Source organism: Mchenga conophoros, linkage group LG15, assembly GCF_057382185.1.
Source record: "Mchenga conophoros isolate Kocher_MC1m ecotype Shallow Benthic linkage group LG15, M_conophoros_male_GT1.1, whole genome shotgun sequence".
Taxonomy (NCBI): domain Eukaryota; kingdom Metazoa; phylum Chordata; class Actinopteri; order Cichliformes; family Cichlidae; genus Mchenga; species Mchenga conophoros.
Window position 1 is genome coordinate 19,800,965 of NC_140540.1, and position 21,271 is coordinate 19,822,235.

The 21,271-nt window shown below is 39.0% G+C and overlaps 1 protein-coding gene across 6 annotated transcripts in view; it reads left to right on the forward strand.

Annotated features, from left to right (window-relative positions):
* Positions 1 to 21,271, forward strand: part of tbc1d32 (TBC1 domain family, member 32) — a 183,804-nt gene that overhangs the window by 37,170 nt on the left and 125,363 nt on the right. For all 6 annotated transcript variants that reach the window (XM_085246203.1, XM_085246207.1, XM_085246208.1 and 3 more), the window contains exons 24-28: positions 193 to 315; positions 3,692 to 3,800; positions 8,488 to 8,587; positions 8,675 to 8,800; positions 16,792 to 16,875. In XM_085246203.1, the coding sequence (XP_085102329.1) occupies positions 193 to 315; positions 3,692 to 3,800; positions 8,488 to 8,587; positions 8,675 to 8,800; positions 16,792 to 16,875 (542 nt within the window). The remainder of the gene's footprint in view (positions 1 to 192; positions 316 to 3,691; positions 3,801 to 8,487; positions 8,588 to 8,674; positions 8,801 to 16,791; positions 16,876 to 21,271) is intronic.

The window sequence follows — 21,271 nt, forward strand, 5'->3', positions numbered from 1 at the left end:
ATAAAAGGCCGGGGGAATTAGACAACAAAAAGAATAAATGGGGTCTTTGCCTGCACGATTTTACCCTGCTGTATAGTGTGGTAGAAATTACAGCTCGTTTTTCTCTGTGCTGCTGTTCTGCTACAATATCTCAGACTGCCAGGCCTCTCTGTATTTTGATGTCTCTGTTTTTGTTTGTGTGTGTTGCTGCAGACTACTTAACGTGCTCTGCTGTAATCTGGACACCTTTCTGCTGTTGGAGAGCCAATATAACATCTGCTCCATGTTGCTGCAGAGTCAAATGCGGAACGTCACTGACCCAGACTCCAGTGAGGGGTATGAACTCATAAACACATGCTTAAAAATTTATGGCAAGTTATTTAAGAGTTTAGTCCATTAATATTTGAATGATAACACAATTTTTGTAATTTTGCTTTTGTACATCAACATCAACAATCAAGAAAGCCAATCATTTTCGGAGGCTCAGTTTACTCCACATTTAACTGAGAAGCAGCTTCAACCATGAGAGGTCTGTCCATTGTTATTCCAAGAAAAATTAAGCAAAATAAAGGCTCTTTAGTCAGGTAGCTGTTGACTTGAATCAATCACTCAAGTCAGTATGAGGTCCCGTGATGTGTTGATTCACATCACTGATTCACCATTGGGCTAGAAATCCAAAATGAATCTAACAGAGACAGAGCGAGTAAGAACTTTAGAATTGGAAAAATATACATATTGTTAAAATTAAGGAATTTCACAATACAAATAGATAATGATCCAGAGCACACTGTAAAAAAAAACACCAAAAAAGAAGGCATAAAAATTGGATGCCCTTCAATGGTCAGTTTAGTCACCCCTTGTCAATCCAAGCATGCTTTTCAGTTATTAAATACAAAACTCAAAGCAGAAAGACCCACAAACCAGCAACCACTTAAGGTGGTGCTGAATTTGTGGGCAAAATTTGGGACAGTGTTAAAAAATGCCTAAAATTTATAAACTGTCAACTCCAAACTAAGTCTGTACTTAAATCACATCTTGATTGTTTGACTTACAAGACACCGTGGTGGTGTAGAACATTATAAGGATTGTGTCATTGTCTCAATATTTATGGACCTAACTGTTTCATTTTTTTATTGTTCATAATTGTTGATAATTCTCTTCAGTCTTTTTAACAGGTGTTTGTTTAGCTTTTGTTAAACTGAAGTACTAGTTTGTATTTAAGTTAGTAATGATAGAATATATTAATAGTTAATTACTAATATTATTACTTATTGCAGTTCATATACTATGTTGTTGTTTATTTTTTTCTGCGCTTGAAATCTGAGTCAAAAGTATAAACAATTCAGTATTTAAAAAACTAAAACCAACATTTGAGTTAGCTTCTAGTGAGTTAATGAGGCTAGCTCGCCTTTTAAAGTACGAAAACTTTCTCATTCAGAGGTGTAATATAATATGATTTTTTTTCAGTTACCACCCACATCTCCTTGTTACATAGAATAGAATACAATAGAATAGAATAGCCTTTTATTGTCATTGTATATGTACAATGAAATTCTGGGCGCTCTACCCCAACTGTGCATGGAAAAGAAATATACATAGTAGGATGGCAAGAATAATAACAGACAAGATGAGTATATACAAACAAGAAGAATATATACAAATCAGGAAGAAGGCACACAAAAGGGAGGGACATCTTTCAGTGTTGGTGACACACATTTACTAGGTCCTGAGAAATAATGGTCCTGCTTTAGAGATCTAAAATGTCTACGTTGTGATGCTGGAAAGGTGGCTTTACATCTCATTTGACTCTTTGTGTTTACTTTTGTATGCATTCACTGGTTACATTCATGCGTTAAACACAACTTGGTAAGGTTTAGACTGTTTGTTTAGGTTAAGAAAGAAGTTGTGATTTAGGATTAGAGCATGCACCTAATCACTAATGGGCAGGGTACAGGTGAAAAAGGAAACTGTGTTCATAAATGACATCCCAGTGGACAAAGCAATGCTTACTGGCACCCCAGGACTTGGGAGACGTCACCTCTGGAATTAAAAAATTGCCCTAACCTAAATTCTTTCTTATGGCAAGCAGAGGGTGACTACTGTGCCATTCAAAACCAAATAAATCTACAAGAAAATTGCATTGTTGCTTTAATATGACCTTAGCAGACATTTTCCCAATGAGCTTACATTCTCAGTCGCTACTTGAAAGCCATGTTTTATGAGCCCAGAATTGAGTGAAATAGATGATAAAACAGTCAGTCAGGGCTCCAAAACAGGACTTTACAAATCACTGAGTGGTGTCACAGTGGTTATAGTAGCCATCATTTATCTACAGTCTATGAGCTTACTGTAAAATTCAAACATACGATGTACAATAATTTCAGGAAAAGCATGTTTACTTGAAATCTGAAGAACTCCAACAACAAAAAGCGCTAATAGCGGAAGTTGTTTCATAATCTCTCTATGCCCACTCGGCTGTCACAGTCACTCTCATATTTGAAGGTTTTTTGTTTCTCTGTGAATCACTTCGATATGACAGAACACTTTTGAAATTAATCAGTGCTCAGGATGAGAAATTGTTTGTTTGCCTTGTGACAAATAAAATAAAATAAAGCAGAAAGAAAGGGAAAAGGCCCTTTCCGAGAGTTTATATTCAAGAGCCCTTTTCTGTTGTTCATTTCTGGCAGAGTCATTGCTGTTGGTTTGAATGGGAATGGCCCTGAAATGCCAGCTCGCATGGCATGTCTGAGTGCTAGCTCAATTTTTGAGAGTGATGAGTCGTTAATTCATCCTTCCATCTCCTGATCTCTTTTCCTCTCTTTTTCTCATTGTTATTATGAGCGTACTATTTCTTTTCTATCTCATTCTCATCCCTTTCCTTCTTCTCCATTCAGTGTCATCTAAACGTAACACATTTTTGGCATTTCATGACTGACTTTTTCTGTTGTAGCTCTTTTGCCCGTCTCTTTATTCATATTTTGCTTCTGACCTTTTCAGTATGAATAACACCAGGATTTATCAATCATTTTCTTTTACTACACTTCTTTTAGCCACGAGGGTGTATATATTTTTTTTTTCTCGTGCTTAAAAATGTATGCAAATTCCCTTTTGTGCCAAGCAGGCACCCAAAAAGAGCACCATATAAGAGAACAGTCCTTTTTATTACTCATTTCAAGTCCAAATTGCTGCAGCTGTTAGAACTATCCAGCATGGCTGACACCCTTCGATCCTGAAGTGCCTTTATAATTGGAATATTCTCTGATCTAATCGGAATTTGTAACTTGAAAACCCTGCTATCTTTTCTAACTTGCCTCACAGCAGTGTACAGTTTAAGTTATTGAGAGGCTTCAAACTCTGTGTAAAGTACTTCACAGGACTTAAAAACACATAGAGTGACTTCCAGTGTGGTTCCATTTTCATTTGAAGGGCAATCTTGCCTTGGAATGTTATTGGCAGTAATTGCACATGCCATGTGGGCATAATTGGCCAAAAGTTCCTTTTATATTTATATATGTTTTCTCTTTAAGTCATAACTAGAAATACCTATGATATACAAACTACTGAAGATGCATGACATCAAGGCTGATTTCCATGCTCATTGCTGAGCTCTTCTTTAACCTCCCTTTAAAGAGGGTTTGCTAAACGTCCGGAAACTTAACTTGATTTAATAAATGTCAGTAAAATAACCTCCAGTCTTCTCTGTTCTTCTCAGGACTATCATCATAGACAGTCTGTCAGTGGAGAGGAACCATGTGCTGGTTCGTGTTAGTGTCGTTGGAGGACCATCTGAGAGGAGGCTCCCTCCTCGAGACTTGCAAGAGGTGAGCTTTCCTTTGAATTGCATGGAATTAGTCATACCTTTCTACATGCTGATTTGACTGTTGCTGCCACTTAAAATTGGTTTTTTGTTTTGTTTTTTGTTTTGTACAAAACTGGCCCACTGGCCCTGGCTAACCCTTCTCACCAGTTTTTTGTAGTCAGCTTCTGATTGCAGAGTGAAGTCAACAGGAAAAAAAGTTACAGTGGATTCAGGGAAAGAGAGGACCTACTGGGCCAGTAACACTGCTGTTGTTTTTTTATTGTTTCATAGGATCATCTTGTCCTTTTTTTTGTTTCACAGCCAGTAAACAAGGACACCGCAGAACTCAAATACACAACCTGCAGCTAGGAGGTTACAGTTCAAAAAAGGCACACTTTAGTGGGCAACAAAGGTTTAGGTACACAGCAGATCAGACAGGGGAAAAACAGAGACAGGACCCAGGGAGAGCAGGCACAGTAACACTAAATGGCCCGGCAGCTTTGAGTATAAAAAACCATACGAATAATAACAAAGGGACAACATAAGCTGAGACTTGACTTGTTTTTATTTTTCCCTTCACCATTCCTCAAACTCAGTATTCCCTCTGGTCACAATCCGTGCAAAAACCCATCCCTCCACTTCTGTTCTGCACTTCTGCTACTCACAGTTTATTACAGATGAAGTGTCCTACTGATTACCATCAGAGCTTCAGTTGTTTGAAGCCTGCAGGTTTATTTGCTTATTTACTCAGCATATTTTGGGATAGAAATAAATTATTTAGGTGTTGTTTATGCAGAACTGAAAACAGGAACTAATTTATGCTGAGGTCAAGGAGAGGATATGAAATATAATTTGGAAGAGGGGGAAGGTGTAAATTGTTTCCGTCGTGTTTCACAGGTCTCTCTTATGCCCTTCCCCTGTTACTTGTAGAGAATATAAGAAATAGAAAGCTGTTAAATAAGTTCTTAATTTGTGTGAAGTCTTCAAAACGAATAAAACAAGTTTTTTAGAGGCATGAAATTAAGTGATTCACTGTAAGTGGTACAAGTCTACTCCAAATGTTTAGAGCTGAGCCGTATATATTTTGTGTTCTGCTTCTTTAATGTAACAGCAGAGCTAGACGTGTTATGTTGGGATCAGGCCTAAAAACATACTGGCAGCAAAGTTACTTTATAAAATGAGCAGAGAGGTTTACAGTCAGACATCAGTATAAAAGCAAAACACTGAGCACAAAAGCCTCTCTGCAACTTTACTCAGCTGTGCACACATGCAGAGATCTGCAACATCAAACATCAACTATTTTCTTTTGTATCTAGTATCGTATTACATAGCATAACGTTACATTCATTAAAATGCAATGTAATTTAGGATTTTAAAGAAACTGTTTAATGCTGTGAGTCAAATTCCCCAAAAATCCCAAAAAAGCAATAACGAACAAACGAAAAATACAGTTGTATTGTGACAGCCCTCTGCCCTGCCTGCTGTGTGTGTCCATCTGTATTGTTTTGCTTGTTCCTTTAGTTTGAGTTAATTAGCACAACTGGGAGCACCCGGTCAGTCTCCTTGGGGCATTTAAAAGCTGGCTTTTGCTCTCTGTCCATCCACCCAGCACCGTGCTATCTTTTTGGTTGGCTTTAGTCTGATTATTTTAGGTTATACACTCACAACACCACACACCTACCATCCAAACACTCATCCATCTGTTGACACACTGATAAAGCTGACTAGACACCTTATAAAGTTAACTGTGATTGTTTATTTTTGGTTGATAAATTGTGCAGTTTTTAATGTGCCTCTCCCATTACTTATCATGGCTCATGAGCCGAACCATGACAGACACTCTGAGGAACCCTGTCTTATACTTTTTAAGAAAGTGACTAGAGGTGCACTCAAATTGAATGTCCATGAATTTAATTAAACCCAGCTTGGTAGTTTTTGTGTAACCTTGCTGGCCAGCAAACAGGATTGAAAACTTACCTCTCCATCAGCTTCCTAATAATGTAAGGACACAGAAATTTAAAGGCTCGCTTTGTTACCTACAGTAACAGCAAGGTCATGTGGGGTTTGTCTCTATGCCTTCAAGTGCTCCTGTTTCCTGTCATATCCCCCCCCAAAACAAACAAACAAACAAACAAACAAACAAACAAACAAGGTTTGGAGGCCTATCTCCACCCACCACCACTTCCCCTGCCGGTGGCGGACTCCCTCAGGTGTCGGTGTGTTGGTGGTTCTTTGTGTCTGGGGGTGGGCGTCCGGGTACACACCGGCTCACTCCTTGGCGGCCGCTTGTCGGGGCCTGGGGCCTGGGGCCTGGGGCTCGCTCGGGCCCCTTTGGAGGTGGGGTGCCCCCGGCCTCTCGGCCTACGGCTCGGTCACTCAGGCGCAGCTGGGGGCCGGCGGAGCTCACGGGCGCGTCACTGCAACTCCCCCTGACTTCTGCTCCGCGGCTGCTGGGCGAGCCCTCATCTGGGACTCTCCTCAGCTCTTACTGGGACAGTGGCGCGGCTGCCCCTCTGTTGGTCTTCCATGGTCTCTTGTGTTCTGGGGGCCTCTGGATGTCTGGAGTTTTGATCTCCTCCATACCCGCTTCACACCCTGGAGGACGGGGCTGTGGCCCCCCCGCACTCCCTAGCAGATCATTACATGGAGAAACCTTTGGAATGCAAGCATGCTGATCCACACAGGTATGCACACATGGGTATTCACAGACGCGGACTAAAGCTTTCTTGGCTGCTGCCTCAAAGCACACTGTGCGCTGTCTATCTTGCGTGCTGCACAATATCGTTTATTACTTAGTAAATACTGATATCTATGACTAGCTAGTTTATTGTGATGGTGCTTTGTTTTCTCTATTATTATGTTGCTCTTTGTTGTTTGCTGTCTCCTCTGTTTGTTTTTGTTTGTTTGTTTGTTTGTTTTTTTTTCTCCATACAGGTGACCCAAGAGTTTTTTTTTTTTTTTTTTGTCTCTCTTCCCCCCCCTTCTCACCGTCTCTTCTCCCCTTTGGTTTTCTTTCTTTCTCTCCCCCTCTCTCTCTCATTCATTCCCCCTGTCCTATTTATTAAAAAAAAAAAAAAAAAAAAAAAAAAAAAAAATGACAAAGGATGAACTGAAGCTCTGCCATCACGTAATGTCGCATACTGCTGTTTCTGATGTCATTTAGAAAAAAGAAAAAAAAAAAAAAAAAAAAAAGCTGGCTTTTGCTCTCTGTCCATCCACCCAGCACCGTGCTATCTTTTTGGTTGGCTTTAGTCTGATTATTTTAGGTTATACACTCACAACACCACACACCTACCATCCAAACACTCATCCATCTGTTGACACACTGATAAAGCTGACTAGACACCTTATAAAGTTAACTGTGATTGTTTATTTTTGGTTGATAAATTGTGCAGTTTTTAATGTGCCTCTCCCATTACTTATCATGGCTCATGAGCCGAACCATGACAGACACTCTGAGGAACCCTGTCTTATACTTTTTAAGAAAGTGACTAGAGGTGCACTCAAATTGAATGTCCATGAATTTAATTAAACCCAGCTTGGTAGTTTTTGTGTAACCTTGCTGGCCAGCAAACAGGATTGAAAACTTACCTCTCCATCAGCTTCCTAATAATGTAAGGACACAGAAATTTAAAGGCTCGCTTTGTTACCTACAGTAACAGCAAAGTCATGTGGGGTTTGTCTCTATGCCTTCAAGTGCTCCTGTTTCCTGTCATATCCCCCCCCAAAACAAACAAACAAACAAACAAACAAACAAACAAACAAACAAACAAACAAACAAACAAACAAACAAACAAAAAATGTCATTTAGCACTTCAGGTTTGGCTGTAGCGGCAACTGTGATCCTGAATAGTTGTCTGTCTCTGTAATTGACTAGCCTGCCAATAGTGTAACAATATCATGCTGCTCACATATTCATTACAAGTTCTCAAGCTGCATACAGATTGTGTGCCATTCCAATTTTTTCCAACATCTTCAGACAAGCACATCATTGAGTGGTAGACTCAAATACCAACAGGGATTATCATGAGTGTAGGGCACAGACAATTGGATAAAGAGGCCTGCTTTCTAAACTTCATTAACATTTAGAGCATATTATTTTGGCAAGTCACATGCTGAGTTATGACCCAAAAGTTATGGTTCTTCAGAAATAAGTAATGAGAAAAATAATGAATGCGGCACTAAATGGCAGTGGGTTATACAAATAAAGAAATAAATGAAGGAGGAAAAGAGGGGGGAAAAAACAAAGAGGGGGCGAAATAAGTGATGGCACATAAATATAAACAACCATTTTATGAAATGCTACCAGCTCAGAGCAAAACAATTGCTCAGTAATGAATTCATCAACACTGTTTAACTGCACTACGCTATTCATAATTTTCCGTGTTTCAGAAATACTGTCACCATACATTATCATCAGAAAGATAAAGTATATTCCATTGAATTACAAACAAATGCTAGCAGCCCTGCATAATAATGTGTCAAAAATTCAGAAAAACAGCCATAAAATAGTCAGAGTAAGACAAAGAGAATAAATGGAAATAACGTGACTCATGCAAGTCTGAAAAGGACTTGCAGTGCTAATCACCACATCTTAATATGTTTTTGTTATCATGACATTGTAACCGTGTGGATTTAAGCGTAACGTATTAAACATTGTGTGGGCATAAGTGGGCATCAGGTTTTTTTTTTTAATCTGCTTGCTCTAGGGAGAAGGAGAACATCCTTACCCCTGGCCCTGGTTTTCATGCTATCCCGTACCTCGCTGCTACACTTTGGATCCACCAGACATCCTACATACCTCACCGGGTAGGAGGAACATTGATGAACTCACTAATAATATCTTAGTGTTATTGTGATTTTTTTTTTCACCTCTAGTCCTTTGTCTGTCTTCAGACTCTGAGATCAGTGCGTTTCTGTCTTCATGGAAAGATCCAAAGAATGACGGAAGCTGGGTGGAAGCCTGCCGAACGTTGTACTGTAAAGTCATGGCGTCAAAACCCAACGTGTTAACTGGAAAGGGTAAGCTGCTGGCTCTCTGGGTTTCTGTTTCTCCCACATCTAGTTAAACGCATCACATTTCTAATACACTACATTGCCCCCTGTGTTGATTGTAGAAGAGATGCTCTTGCAGCAGTTGAAAAAAGTGCAAATTATCTTTTTACGCTAAAAATGTTTCTCTTAAAGTGTGAGAGAATTTTTTATTTTTAAAAAGTATAGAAAAGCTAACTGAAGGGTCATGAAGAGTACTTCACAAACTGTGCTGGGTATGACTGAGCATTACTTCTTGAGGATTGGTGATAATGTATTTCACGCTATTTCATTCAAACAACAGTACCAGAAAGGAGACTAACTTGTGGATTTTAGAAAGAAATGGCTAGTGGTAAGAGTCACACCAATTAGAACATGTAACAGCTACCGATTTCAGAAATACCTGTGAAGAAGCTCGTCGAATTAATGTCTTTTTTGAACTATTTTGTACCTACAGCTTAATTCACCTTCAGTGTATCTGCACCATTTGCTTTAGCTATTTTTCTTTGCCTCCAGGAATGTGGAGAATGATGACAGATCTCAGTATAATTTCTGTGTAAATTTGGCTGCCACATCAGATTTGCAATTTAAAGAATCTTTTTAAAACAAATGACTGTTGTTGTTTCTTAGTTTCTCCTTAAGGAATATTATTTGACCAAAAAGATGAAAAATGCAGGGTTTAAATTAAAGGAGTCAAACAGTAAGACAAAGGCATATATTAACACTGTGCACCCCATGGAGGATTTCTCTTTTTGTTTGAGAGCACCAGAGTACACAAGGAAGAAAAGAGTGTGAAATGCTGGTGGAGTGGATGGTTTGATTGTGAGTGTTTTGTGGATCAGGGATGAGGGGACACATTTAAATTGTAGATGGGAATACCAATGAGCTTACTGGCTGAAAAAGTTAACTTTAAGTTTGTTCTCAGTGGTTCAACTGTAAGGATGTAAAAAATAGACAAAAGCAGAAAAAAACTGCTCAGCAATGCTTCGGTACCGAAGAAGAAGGTTGGAGAAGCAGGTAACTGTGTGTCTCTGTTAGCAGACAATGCTTCTAAGTGTCACTGGTATGTCTACGATTTCAGTATTTGAGATGTTAAGATGGAGAAAGTAAGACACAGAATACTAGGGGAGAAAGACTTTCTCCCCTTTCTCTGCTGTTACTGACGAGTGCAAGAATGCGCGTGTTTTCCCCGTGTTTTAAGCCAAGAGTAGTTGTAATTTATCGTTTGTAGTGAGAAATGGAGTACATAGCCCTGTGGGAGTGAGAATAATGGTGGGTGACAGTGAATTGTCAACTTTAATTGCTTGTGCTCTGCTGGAGAGGAAGTTATGGACCCAGCGGTGCTGCAGTTAGTTGATTACTTAATGGCATGGATTGATGGTAGGAGTAAAGTTTATGTATGCATCTTGAAAGGTGAGCACTTACATCTTCTAATCACATTCAAATAAGCTCTATTGGCTTTCACATAAGCCATGTTGTCACAAATATTTATGTTTCGTTAATGCCAAGGATAGTTTGGGCAAGAACATTTTAAGCCTCCTGAAAGGCTTCATAGATAAATCGAATTCAACTAAGACTAAAGAAGTGACTAGATTTGGTGTTTGCTGTTTTATAGTAACATATTTGCTTGACTGACAGAGTGATTAAGTGACTGTAAATAACACAAGTAATTAGTAACACCACCAAGAGACCACCATCCTGACCTAAGGAATTATTTAAATAAAATAAAAGTGTTATCCTCTTTCCACTGTTCTGCATCTGTGTGATGCAGTTATTCTGAATTCAGTAGCTATATAAATGGGAGAGCTAAAACTAATTTCACTGGTCACTGGGACATGACTAAAGCTCCATGTATAGAATCAAGAGTCAAATCTAATAACAAAAATACTTCAAAGGTTTGGTGACTTTGCCCAAAATAAGGTTTAAAGGGACTTTTCCCCTGTAGATTGTGCTTGTACATGTTTATAGCTTCATTATCAGAGTATTTTTGGAGCAGGGACAGGACAGCATCTTTAGTGTTTAAGAATTCTTCTATAGTCGTTTTTTTTTAAGGATTCTTTGACTCTATATAATAAAAAACACCTTTATTTAACTATCTCCCTCGGATTGATATTAGAGGTCTTGTCACATGATGTCTTTAGAAGGAAAAGAGTTAAATGTACATCCACTAGCAAGGAGCTCAACCCCCAATGCAAATGAAAAATGTTGATTGATAATGAAGCACTGAGCTAAGCCAGAGGTGGCAGTTTGGAGAAACTGCTGTAAGGATTGGCGGTGAGCTTCGCATATCCCTTGATATCGTAGCGAGAGGATGAAAAATTAAGAAACAAAGGAAAGGGATGATGGTAAATCGAAGCAAAAGCAAACAAGTATGAACAAACAGTTTAACTGTGTTAATTTACTTTAAAATCATTTTTATCCTTTGTTTTTTCTTACTGGTGTGTAAGACTTTTTTACAGGACTCTTCAGCAATCTGACACTGTTAATCAGATTTCACTTGATTAGCTGATCATCAACAAGTCTAAACACCTCACTAAAAGCAGAAATTTGGGCAGTTTACTGGTCTGAAGCATTTAGTTAGCATGTTTATGTTCCAGCAAATTCACCCCAAGGTCAGACCCACTCTAGAAATGTGGTCTGAACAATGCTCAGAAAATCTCCAAAAGTTGATTCTGTTCATCTGGACGTAGCGTTTTCAGTGGGAGAAACGTTTCGTCACTCATCCAAGTGACTTCTTCAGTCTCAGCTGACTGCAGGTTTCCCCAACCTTATAAACAGTACATTTGCATAATGACTGAAACCAGCCCACTGAACGAACAAAGGCCTGGGAGGTCAGTTCCTTCATTATAATTATGCAAATTCTCATGACCATTGATCAACAACCATTGATCAATGGCCATGAGTACCATTCACAGAGAGTTGGGGAATGGCTGCAATCACAGCATTGTAAGATGGTGAAAGATGTACCTTTAGGCCCCCTCCTCGATTCAGAGATGGTCTTTCCCTTTTCACGTAAATGGCCTCCTTGACTCCGCGTTCAAACCAGTGTTCCTCCCTGTCCAGGATGTGTACATCCTCATCATTGAAAGAGTGTCCACTGGCCTGTAGGTGTAAATAGACCGCAGAGTCCTGGCGAGACGAGGTAGCTCTTCTGTGTTGTGCCGTCCGCTCCGCCAGAGGTTGTTTGGTTTCCCCGATGTATAAATCCTGGCAATCCTCCTGGCACTTAACAGCGTGCACTATGTTACTCTGTTTGTGTCGGGGGACCCAATCCTTGGGGTGGACCAATTTTTGGCGCAGTGTGTTTTGGGGTTTAAAAGCCACAGAGACCTGGTGTTTAGAAAAAATGCGTCTCAACTGTTCCGATACTCCTGACCAGAGATGGGGAGTAACGCGTTACTTGTAACGCGTTACTGTAATCTGATTACTTTTTTCAAGTAACGAGTAAAGTAAGGGATTACTATTGCAAAATTGGTAATTAGATTACCGTTACTTTCCCGTAGGAATTCTGCGTTACTGCGTTACTAAAACCGTGATTTTTTTTGCGAGAATGTCTCATGACAGTGACAGTGATCATATATCGAGTGCGGAGAGAGTATGAGCATGCAGCGTTTAAAGCGTGGAAGTACTGACCTTACTTTGAGTTTGATTCCATAAAAAGTGACAAAAACATTAGCGTCCGTTGTGCGTGGGAAAAAAACTTTTTACAGCGAAAAAAACCCCTAAACTTCCAAGCAAGCACTGAGTGCGCCATGACGTAATGGGAAATTCTGAGTCTTTGACTTTATTTATTTTCTGCTGTGTTTTACTTGCATCTATTTGAAAGAGTGAGTGTAAACACAAAAAATATTTTATTTCATGTGCTGGAATGTGTAGAAAATAGGTTTAAATGTTAAACTAATTTATTCAAGTCAGAGAATGTTGCATATAATTTAATTTTTGCTTGATGCATAAAGTTAAAAGATTAAAACTGATAAAGCAAGTTAAGTTAAAAAAAAGAGACTTTTCCATTTGATTACATTTTGTATGATGGATTATGTAGAAAAAGTAGAATTGGGCTGAAAGATCTATCGCTTTATCACCTCTTCAGGTTGTAAATCGTGTTTTTAAAAAGTAACTAAGTAACTAATTACTTTTGAAAATAAGTAATCAGTAAAGTAACGGGATTACTTTTTTGGGGAAGTAATCAGTAATTAGTTACTGATTACTTTTTTCAAGTAACTTGACCAACACTGCTCCTGACACGTACGAGATCACTACAGGGATCACTACAAAATGCTCAGAAAAAAGAAAAAAGAGTGAGAGGGACATCTAAGAACCTACAGGCCTCATTTACTGTAGCAGGATCATGAATATTAAAGTTCGTGACAGTACAACTGGAAAAAGAACAAGTATGGCTTATTTAGAACGGTTGCCTCTTCCCTCTAAAAAGACCTTGACAGTACGACTTAGTGTTGCGAGTTATATTTGAGCAAACCACAAGGCTTCTGTAACAATGTCCTTTGGACAGTTAACACCAGAGTAGAGATATCAGCACAAACTTATCATACCACCTGGTGGTGGAGGGGCAATGATTTAGGCTTATTTTGCTGCCACACGACTTGGGAAACTTGCAGTCATTGAATCGACCATAAACTCAGTGTATCAGAGTATTCTGGAGTCAAATCTTAGGCGCTTTCTTCAACAGCTGAAACTGAGTCATGCAATTGGATAATCATCCCAAGCACAGCAGCAAATCTACAACAGAGTGGCCAAAAAAGAAAAGAAGCAAGGTGTTGCACAGGCCAAGTCAAAGTCCAGATCTTAACCTTATGGAAATGCTGTGGATTGATCTCTGCACATTAAAGAATGCCTGTAAACCTCAATGAAGTGGAGCAAAGCTGTAAGAAACACTGGCTCAAAGTTCCTGCACAATAATGTCCATGTGACTGATAAAGTCACACAGAAAACAATTATTTCATGTTATTGCTGCTAAAGGTGTTTTTACAAGCTGGTGAATCATGGGGTGGACTTAGTTTTTCACAGGACTGCAGTCCTATGAAAATATGACTACATAAACATTGATGATCCAGATTCAGGAGGGAGACCACCTCTGTGTGTTGGATGCACAAGGTCAAATAAATAATCTTTCTTATTGACTTGATGGGTGTAATATATGCTAAATATATTAATAGTGAAAAGAACAAAAAATCCAGATGACACAATTTGAAGGTTTTCAGGTTGTTTTTTTTTTTTTAATTTAGCCTCCTTTTCTCCTGATTGCTTTTATTGAAATTCAGGTGCACTTCACACTTTTCCTCACCAAGATTACATAAACCTGATGTCCATGAACCTTTTAAGACTCATCATCAATGTCGTTGACAGCCACTGTGAAATTGCACCTACGCCTACTTTTCCTATGTAGGAGCAAATAGCTGTGATTCAACGAAGACAAAAATATATTCAAATGAAGGAGGGCTGACAATCTTGTCATTAATGCATGTACTGCACAGTGATTGCCTCCTTTCATCAGTACACTGTTGAAGCCTGTAAAAGCAACTACTCCACAGCTCATTTGAGGCTTTTCACTGGAAGACCACGATCAAGATTTATTATCATTTAGGCTTGTCTTTGCTGTCGAAGTGCTATTTCATGTGTCACATCATTAACCACGTACAACCTGGTATTTCACTTCTCGAGAAACATTCAGTGAAGGAAATGTTTTATCTTTTATGAACTGACTACTAAAGGAAACTGATTTCCTGGGAAGTTTATTCAACAATTACTTGCGTCTATTTCTGAATATGAAGACACTGTGATTATCACTTGTCTTTGACAAGCTTCTATTCAGCTGGATGATGATATTGATTATGCTATCTCTTGGTTGAAACACTTACAATTAGAACTGTTTCACGTTCAATACCTTACTATCTTGTCAGCTTATCAATTCCCTAATTGGTTTTCCTCAGCAGCATATCAATGAAATGCATTCACTCGTGCTCAGAGTTACTGAGCTGTGGAGTGAATAGGTTTGATCAGCCCTTTTAGTCTTCTCTGAATTGGCAGCTTGTGAAATGATTGGAAGGCTGTGCCACTGTGTTTACAAAACACCTTACACTTAGTTCACATATTTAGTAGTATAACAAAAACATGCTTCAAAAAAGGTAAAAAAAAGTATTTTATACCAGGACACAAACAGGAAAAGAATGGACAGTAGGTGGAAAAATGTTAATCAAAGGTAGCTAGTGTGAAATATGAGCCATCCAATCAAACAAACTTCACACAGCAGCAGACAACAGCCCAAGGGACTAGAATCCATCCAGGAATTTCAAGGAAGCTATAATACCTACTTTCCCAAATCCATTGAATCCAGAAACAAAAATAGTGGCAGCTGCTAGTGCTACCCCTCAGCTGCTATTAGATACATGTATACATGTCGACTTGTTTTCAAGTCATCTTATTCACAGAATTTTTTTAGAACACTTGACCTCTGACCTTGAGGTTTTGAGATTTCAACTCCTCCTTTTAAGTAATTGAACCTATGGTATCAATATGGAAAATCCTACATCGCCTCATTGTCGAGTTATCACATTCATTAGATTTTCAGAAAACTTGAACTCTGACCTTGTGGTCAAAGAGACTGGAGTTTGAACTCGTCCAAGACTTTAAGTAGATGTACCCATGGTATGAATGTAAAAATTCTAGGTGACTGTGTTCTCAAGTTATCACATTCACAAGATTTTCAGAAAACTTGACCTCTGACCTTGACCTTGAGGTTGAGATCACTGAGATTTGAATTTTATCATTATTGTTAACATAAAAAGTTTGTGAACGTTCTCATATTCATAAACTTGCTTGTCCACACCGCCCACCTGCCCAACTGCCTTTTATGGCTGAGGTGTAAAAACTCTATTTGATTCGAATTCGGTCAACATCCTCTACAAGGTTATGGTCCTGTGCACCTCTGGATGACTTCCAATGCTTTAGCCCAATCTTTGACTGCTTGCATTTCTGCACATGCACGTTCACCTCGGATGGCAAACCTACGCAGAGCATCAGCTTTCAAACTGACTTGACTTCATGGCAAGGGTCATGACTGGTGGTGAGTTTTGGATCGAACAGGAGTTTACAATGTCAAAGTTGGCACATCAGATCAGCAATGTGGTGCATACTAATCTTTGACTTTCACAAGGTTGTGCACCATGCATTTGTCCCTCTGGGTCAGCCTGTAAATGCAGACTTCTACTGTAACATCCTGAGGCATCTGAGGCTGAGCATTTGGCAGAAAACGCCTGAACTGTGATGTGTGCTGTGGTGTGCCAGCACAAAGCGCATTGAAAAGACAGGAGTTCTTTGGCCACAAAACAGACTAAAACAAACCAGTCTATTCATTTGGCCTACTATGAGTTAAAACAATAGGTTAAACTCTTTGGCCTGTAGAAGGTTGGTTTTGTATCGTCTTTATTTGCTGTTTCTTCCTACCTCACCACGCTCTTCCTCTCTTATTTCCACAATTAGATCTTCAGTGACTGTGGGTGGTTCTTTGCGCAGACGTGTTAAGTGACACTAAAAGCCATGCTGACACAGTTTACTGAGTGACAGTCGGGGCCAGTGAATCCACAGTTGATACAAGATGTACATTTTTTGTGTTGTATTACACTGCATGTAATTTTTTCGCTGAGCTATAATTTACTTTGTCAGAGACATCCTTATCCTAGAAGTGAAGCAGGTTTGTTTTTAAACTTCTATTATATATTATCTTTTATTAGTATTTATAATGCTAATGACTTTATGCCAGCTGAGCACACTGTACGTCTTACATGGAAAGTATCTGTCCAATCCACTTGCAGCTGCTTAATAGCGTAGAAAACAGGATGGAACCAACAATCTAAAAATAGTTGAAAGCTGACATTTGACTGTTTAAATTGGATTTCCTTTGAACGCAATAGTTAATGCAGACCTGCTATCTTATGATTTTTTATGTGCCTGATTTTTCTCCTCAGTGCTGGCTGACCTTCTGGAGAAAGTTGTAGCCCATCTATCCAATTCTGCTTCAGAGTGCTTCTTCTCTCCAGCTCCGTACAAAGGTCAGTAAGAAGAGCAATACCCCCCCCCCCCCCAACCCTCCATTCTTACAGTTTAGTCAAGGAAAATAACTAAAGGGCACTTTGTGGATCAGTGAAGACAGACATACCGAACCTCTGTGCTCTGCTCTGTTTACTTTATTTCTGGGTTATGAAAATTATGTAAAGGTAAATGTTGGTTACACTCCAAAGCATATACAGTACACACTGTGTATAAATGTTTTAACACCTAATTAACACCTTTAGTGCAGTGTATTTCATGTAAGTTTGAACTTGACACTTTGTTTTCTGTTGTGGGTTGTTATTGCCTTCTACTCCAGTCGCTTCTGAAAGGGCCTGTTGGCTCAGTCAGTTGGCTGAGCCTGCTTGTGCTTCAATGTGGAGATCTGGTTTGTTAATAGTCTTGGTGAACTGAACCCTGGCGATTAAACTAGCCCTGAGGATAGGAACCAAAGCTGGTGATAACAACTGTGTATAGACGGTATAAAAGCACCATCTTGGTCTTTTGTGACCAGACATGGCAAAAAAGACGTCCCTTTTTTGTCATGACTGGTTACAAAAGACCAAGATCTGATTGTTCAACTAAAGAAAACACACACGCATTGGCTATTAAGTTTTAAATGATGATGAGATTGTATGTCTACTCTGGGAGTCATAAACATCATTAGACCAGTGCACATATTGTCTCTAAAACACTTGGGTGGAGAGATGAGGAAACCTATCAGTGCTCTGTCTTGGTTGTTGAGTTAACTAATGTGGAAATAAAATTTATCCAGCAGTAAACCTGAGTTTGCGGTGAGGGAAGCATCTTGTACAGTACAGCACTTTCCAGCAGGAACTTCGATAGAATGTAAAATAAGACATTTTGTGTATTTTAAAAAGACATTCAGTGTGTTTTTGTTGTTGCCGCACTAATCAACCACTTACTACTAACTGCAATGGTAGTTTATTGGATTGGAAAGTGTGGCGATGCTCGCCACCTGGTCACCCTTCTTGCTTGTTGGTGTGGGCAGGTCTCATTTGTAGGTGCTGGAGAGCTGCTGTGGCTCATTTCCATCAGTGGCACTGGCAATCCCTGGGCTCATCAGTGCACTATAAAGGCCCTCAGAACCCAACTGTGTAGTGGCTCTCCTCCCTGAGAAACATTCTGGATTATAGTTTGGGTTTTTGCACTAAACAGCATTGTGTACACAGTCTCTTCAAGCATGCACTCACTTAAGCCACAGCCATTGACTGTACACATGGTTAGTTTAGGTTTTTCTCTTGTTTCTTTAATTTAAAATAAATAGTCTTTTTAATTGGCATTTGTGTGTGCATCTCCTGTTTTGTCATGGTTGTATGTCCCGGTTCGTGACAGGCTGCATGAGCTCATCTGGTGGGAGTGTAGTACTGTAGTATGTCAGGCATAAAAACGTGGTTTTCATGATAGGAGGAGTGTAGAGTAAGTGTAAATAAAACAGTTTAGAGATGGAATAGACTAAATATTATATTTTAAGAAACTCCAAATTTTCCACTTGTCACAGGGTCTGAGTTGGAAGATTTTGGTAAAGCTTTGTCCCTGAGGTAGTTGAAAAACCCCAGTTGGCTAAAGCGTTGGGGTTTTTTGTTAACAGACATGCTTATGCCTATTTAGTTGGTGTTATTTTTTCATCTAAATTTGTTAGTGCAATTAGCACTTTCAGTACTAATCCATAGCAATGTGTTGTATTTTTCACATTGTCTGTGTGTAAAATACACATGTAAGCATGGATTACACAAAGGATCCTGCACCCCAAGCTGGAAGGCAGGATAAAAATAGAGATCCCTGGAAACAATTCTTTCTGCCCTTAAGAGCAGCTTTTTCCACCACATGCTAAAATGTGTTATGTGTCTCAGATCGAATGAGTGAATGATCTTAGCAGGTTGGAGTATTTAGTAGCCAGTAGGCTAAACAAGCTGACTGATAGCAGTCAAAAAGGCATAATGCTAATAACTAAATGCCGCAACATCTTTCTACCTAGAAAGTCCCTAAAGGTAATGTGCAATAAGTGTCCAATTAGCATATTTATTTGTTCCAGTTTACATGTTTTTTATAAAATCAAGTTAAGTCAAATCATAGGTCATTCATGACCTTCACCTCAAAGACGCATTGCAAAGTTTAACATCATATTTACCATACTAATTGGTGGAAGGATATCAGTTTGAATTTCATCAGTGACTGTATGGCTCTGCTGAAATAATGCAATCATCTGGCACTTAGTAAACATTGGTATAATTATAATAGTGTGTCATTTGTTCAAGCACTCGAAACAAGTGCAGAGAAAGACTCAGAAAGACTCCAAGACTCAGCAATTTAAAATTAAACAGAGGTCCAGTTCTATAGAAATTAGGGTGTGGGGAAAAAGCATGAATGGCTCACACACTCAATATAAATTAAAAACAAGCAGCTGTTCATTACGGAAGCAGATTTACCACATTTCTGATTTGCATTGTTCAGCATTGTTGTTTATGTGTTTTGTTTTTTTTAAACTCACTCGGCCATTGTTTTGCACGGGTTAGAGGTTTTAATTAAGATGCAATTAGTTCAGACAGGCCACTAAGTCAGTGATTCCCAGCAGATCAGCTGATGGTTTTGCTGATACCCTTTGTTGAATATTCGGCCAAGTCTCATATAGGGTGCACTATTTAAGCTGCTTAATCAACCCACAGTTGTTGTGCATCTACAAGCCAGTCTGAAGTGCACCTCCATGTATGCTCCTCCTTTTTATTCTCTGCATGACCCTGTCATTGCTACTGTCTGTGCTGGCTCTCGCTGCTGCTCCCCTGCCGTATTCCTTGCCTGTACATGAATAGAAGGGTGGGGAGGTACAATATCAATTGTTGTGGAGACATTTTGGCCGATTCTTCTTTACGACATTGCTTTAGGTTGATTGAGGTTAACAGCTACATGTTTTTATGCAGAACTAACAAAGCATTTCAGTGGGTTTGGGGTCTGGACGTTGACTGGTCTATTGCATAACCTTAATTCTTTTCTTTTTCAGTCATTGTAGATTTACTGTTGCTGTGCTTGGATCATTGTTGCTGTTGCACAACAAAATTTCAGACATCTGATGGATAAATGGGCTTTTCCACCACCATGCTTGAGAGCATGTCTTTTTTTGACCTTTGAATTTTTTTTTTAACATTTAACATGCTAACTGAGGCCTTTAGAGTCTCTTGGATTTTGTTTTTGGTATCCACTCCCAAGAAAATCATAGCACTGTGTTAACACAGCTGAACGCTCTAGACCAACAAACTGCCAAAACGTTTGCTTTACAGAGGTGTTCACACTTAATCAGGTGCATTTGATTAGCAGCAACTGGCTGCTGCTTGCACTCCTAATTCCAATGAAAGCAGTAACAATGAACAGGAGTTCATCGAGTTCTTTGAAAACTTTCTTTTTCTGTAGGTTGAACTTAGTGGTTTAAAAAAAAGAAAGTGAATCGCAGTCTCTTGTCCTGGAAATCATCTTGGACATTTCATGGACAATATAGTCTGGCAAATGCTTTGTGGTATCAAAATGCTATTTGTTGTGAATGCAGGTGTGTGTGCTCCTTGTTGTTCCTTTCTGATGCCACATGAACTACAGAATAGGGGAGTGCAGGTGGGGAGAGCTGTGTCTGTAAAGATCAAATGGTAAAACTTTTTTCTTCAATAATCTGCTCAGTCAAACGAGGCTTGTATTTCTCTGTGGGAGACTTCTGTCCATAGGTCTCGCAATAATAACACAAACACACAGGCCTGCCACCCATTATTGTGTTACTCAAACACATTTGACTTTCTTCTGCAGCCAAATTGATTTTTATGCGTATGCTTTGTTTATGGCAATAGCCAGTTTCCCATATGATGACAGCATGCACTATAACCTCTGTAATACATTTATTATATTATGTGCAGGCAACTGTTAATACGCATTGTAATTTTTTTTTATTGCTAAAGCTGAAAAATATTATCAGAGGCAGGTCAGAATATTATGGATGCTTTATTTTTGGCAGGTTTAACAAAAGCGTACAGTTTGGCTTTCCATACTGAATGCATACTCCATTAATCATAGTTGTATTTTAACCACAGTCATTGTTTAACAGTAAATTTAATTTCCCTCTACTTAGCTAAATGTGGCTCAATTATATCCAGCAAGGGCACTTAAAAGAAGTGGGTGTGAAATACTGAAATAACATTAACAGTGCATTAGCTATTAATCTGCACTCCAGAAAATTTCGGACAAGTGCTGATTATTTTTACAGTAAAGAGATTTTCTGAATCGTTGTTTGAAATTTTCTGTGGCCCAGAACACCTGTAAAAACACAAGATTTCATTGTAGAACAACATTTTGAACTTTGTAATATTCTGATGTCTGACACTGACATGTTTATTATGGTTT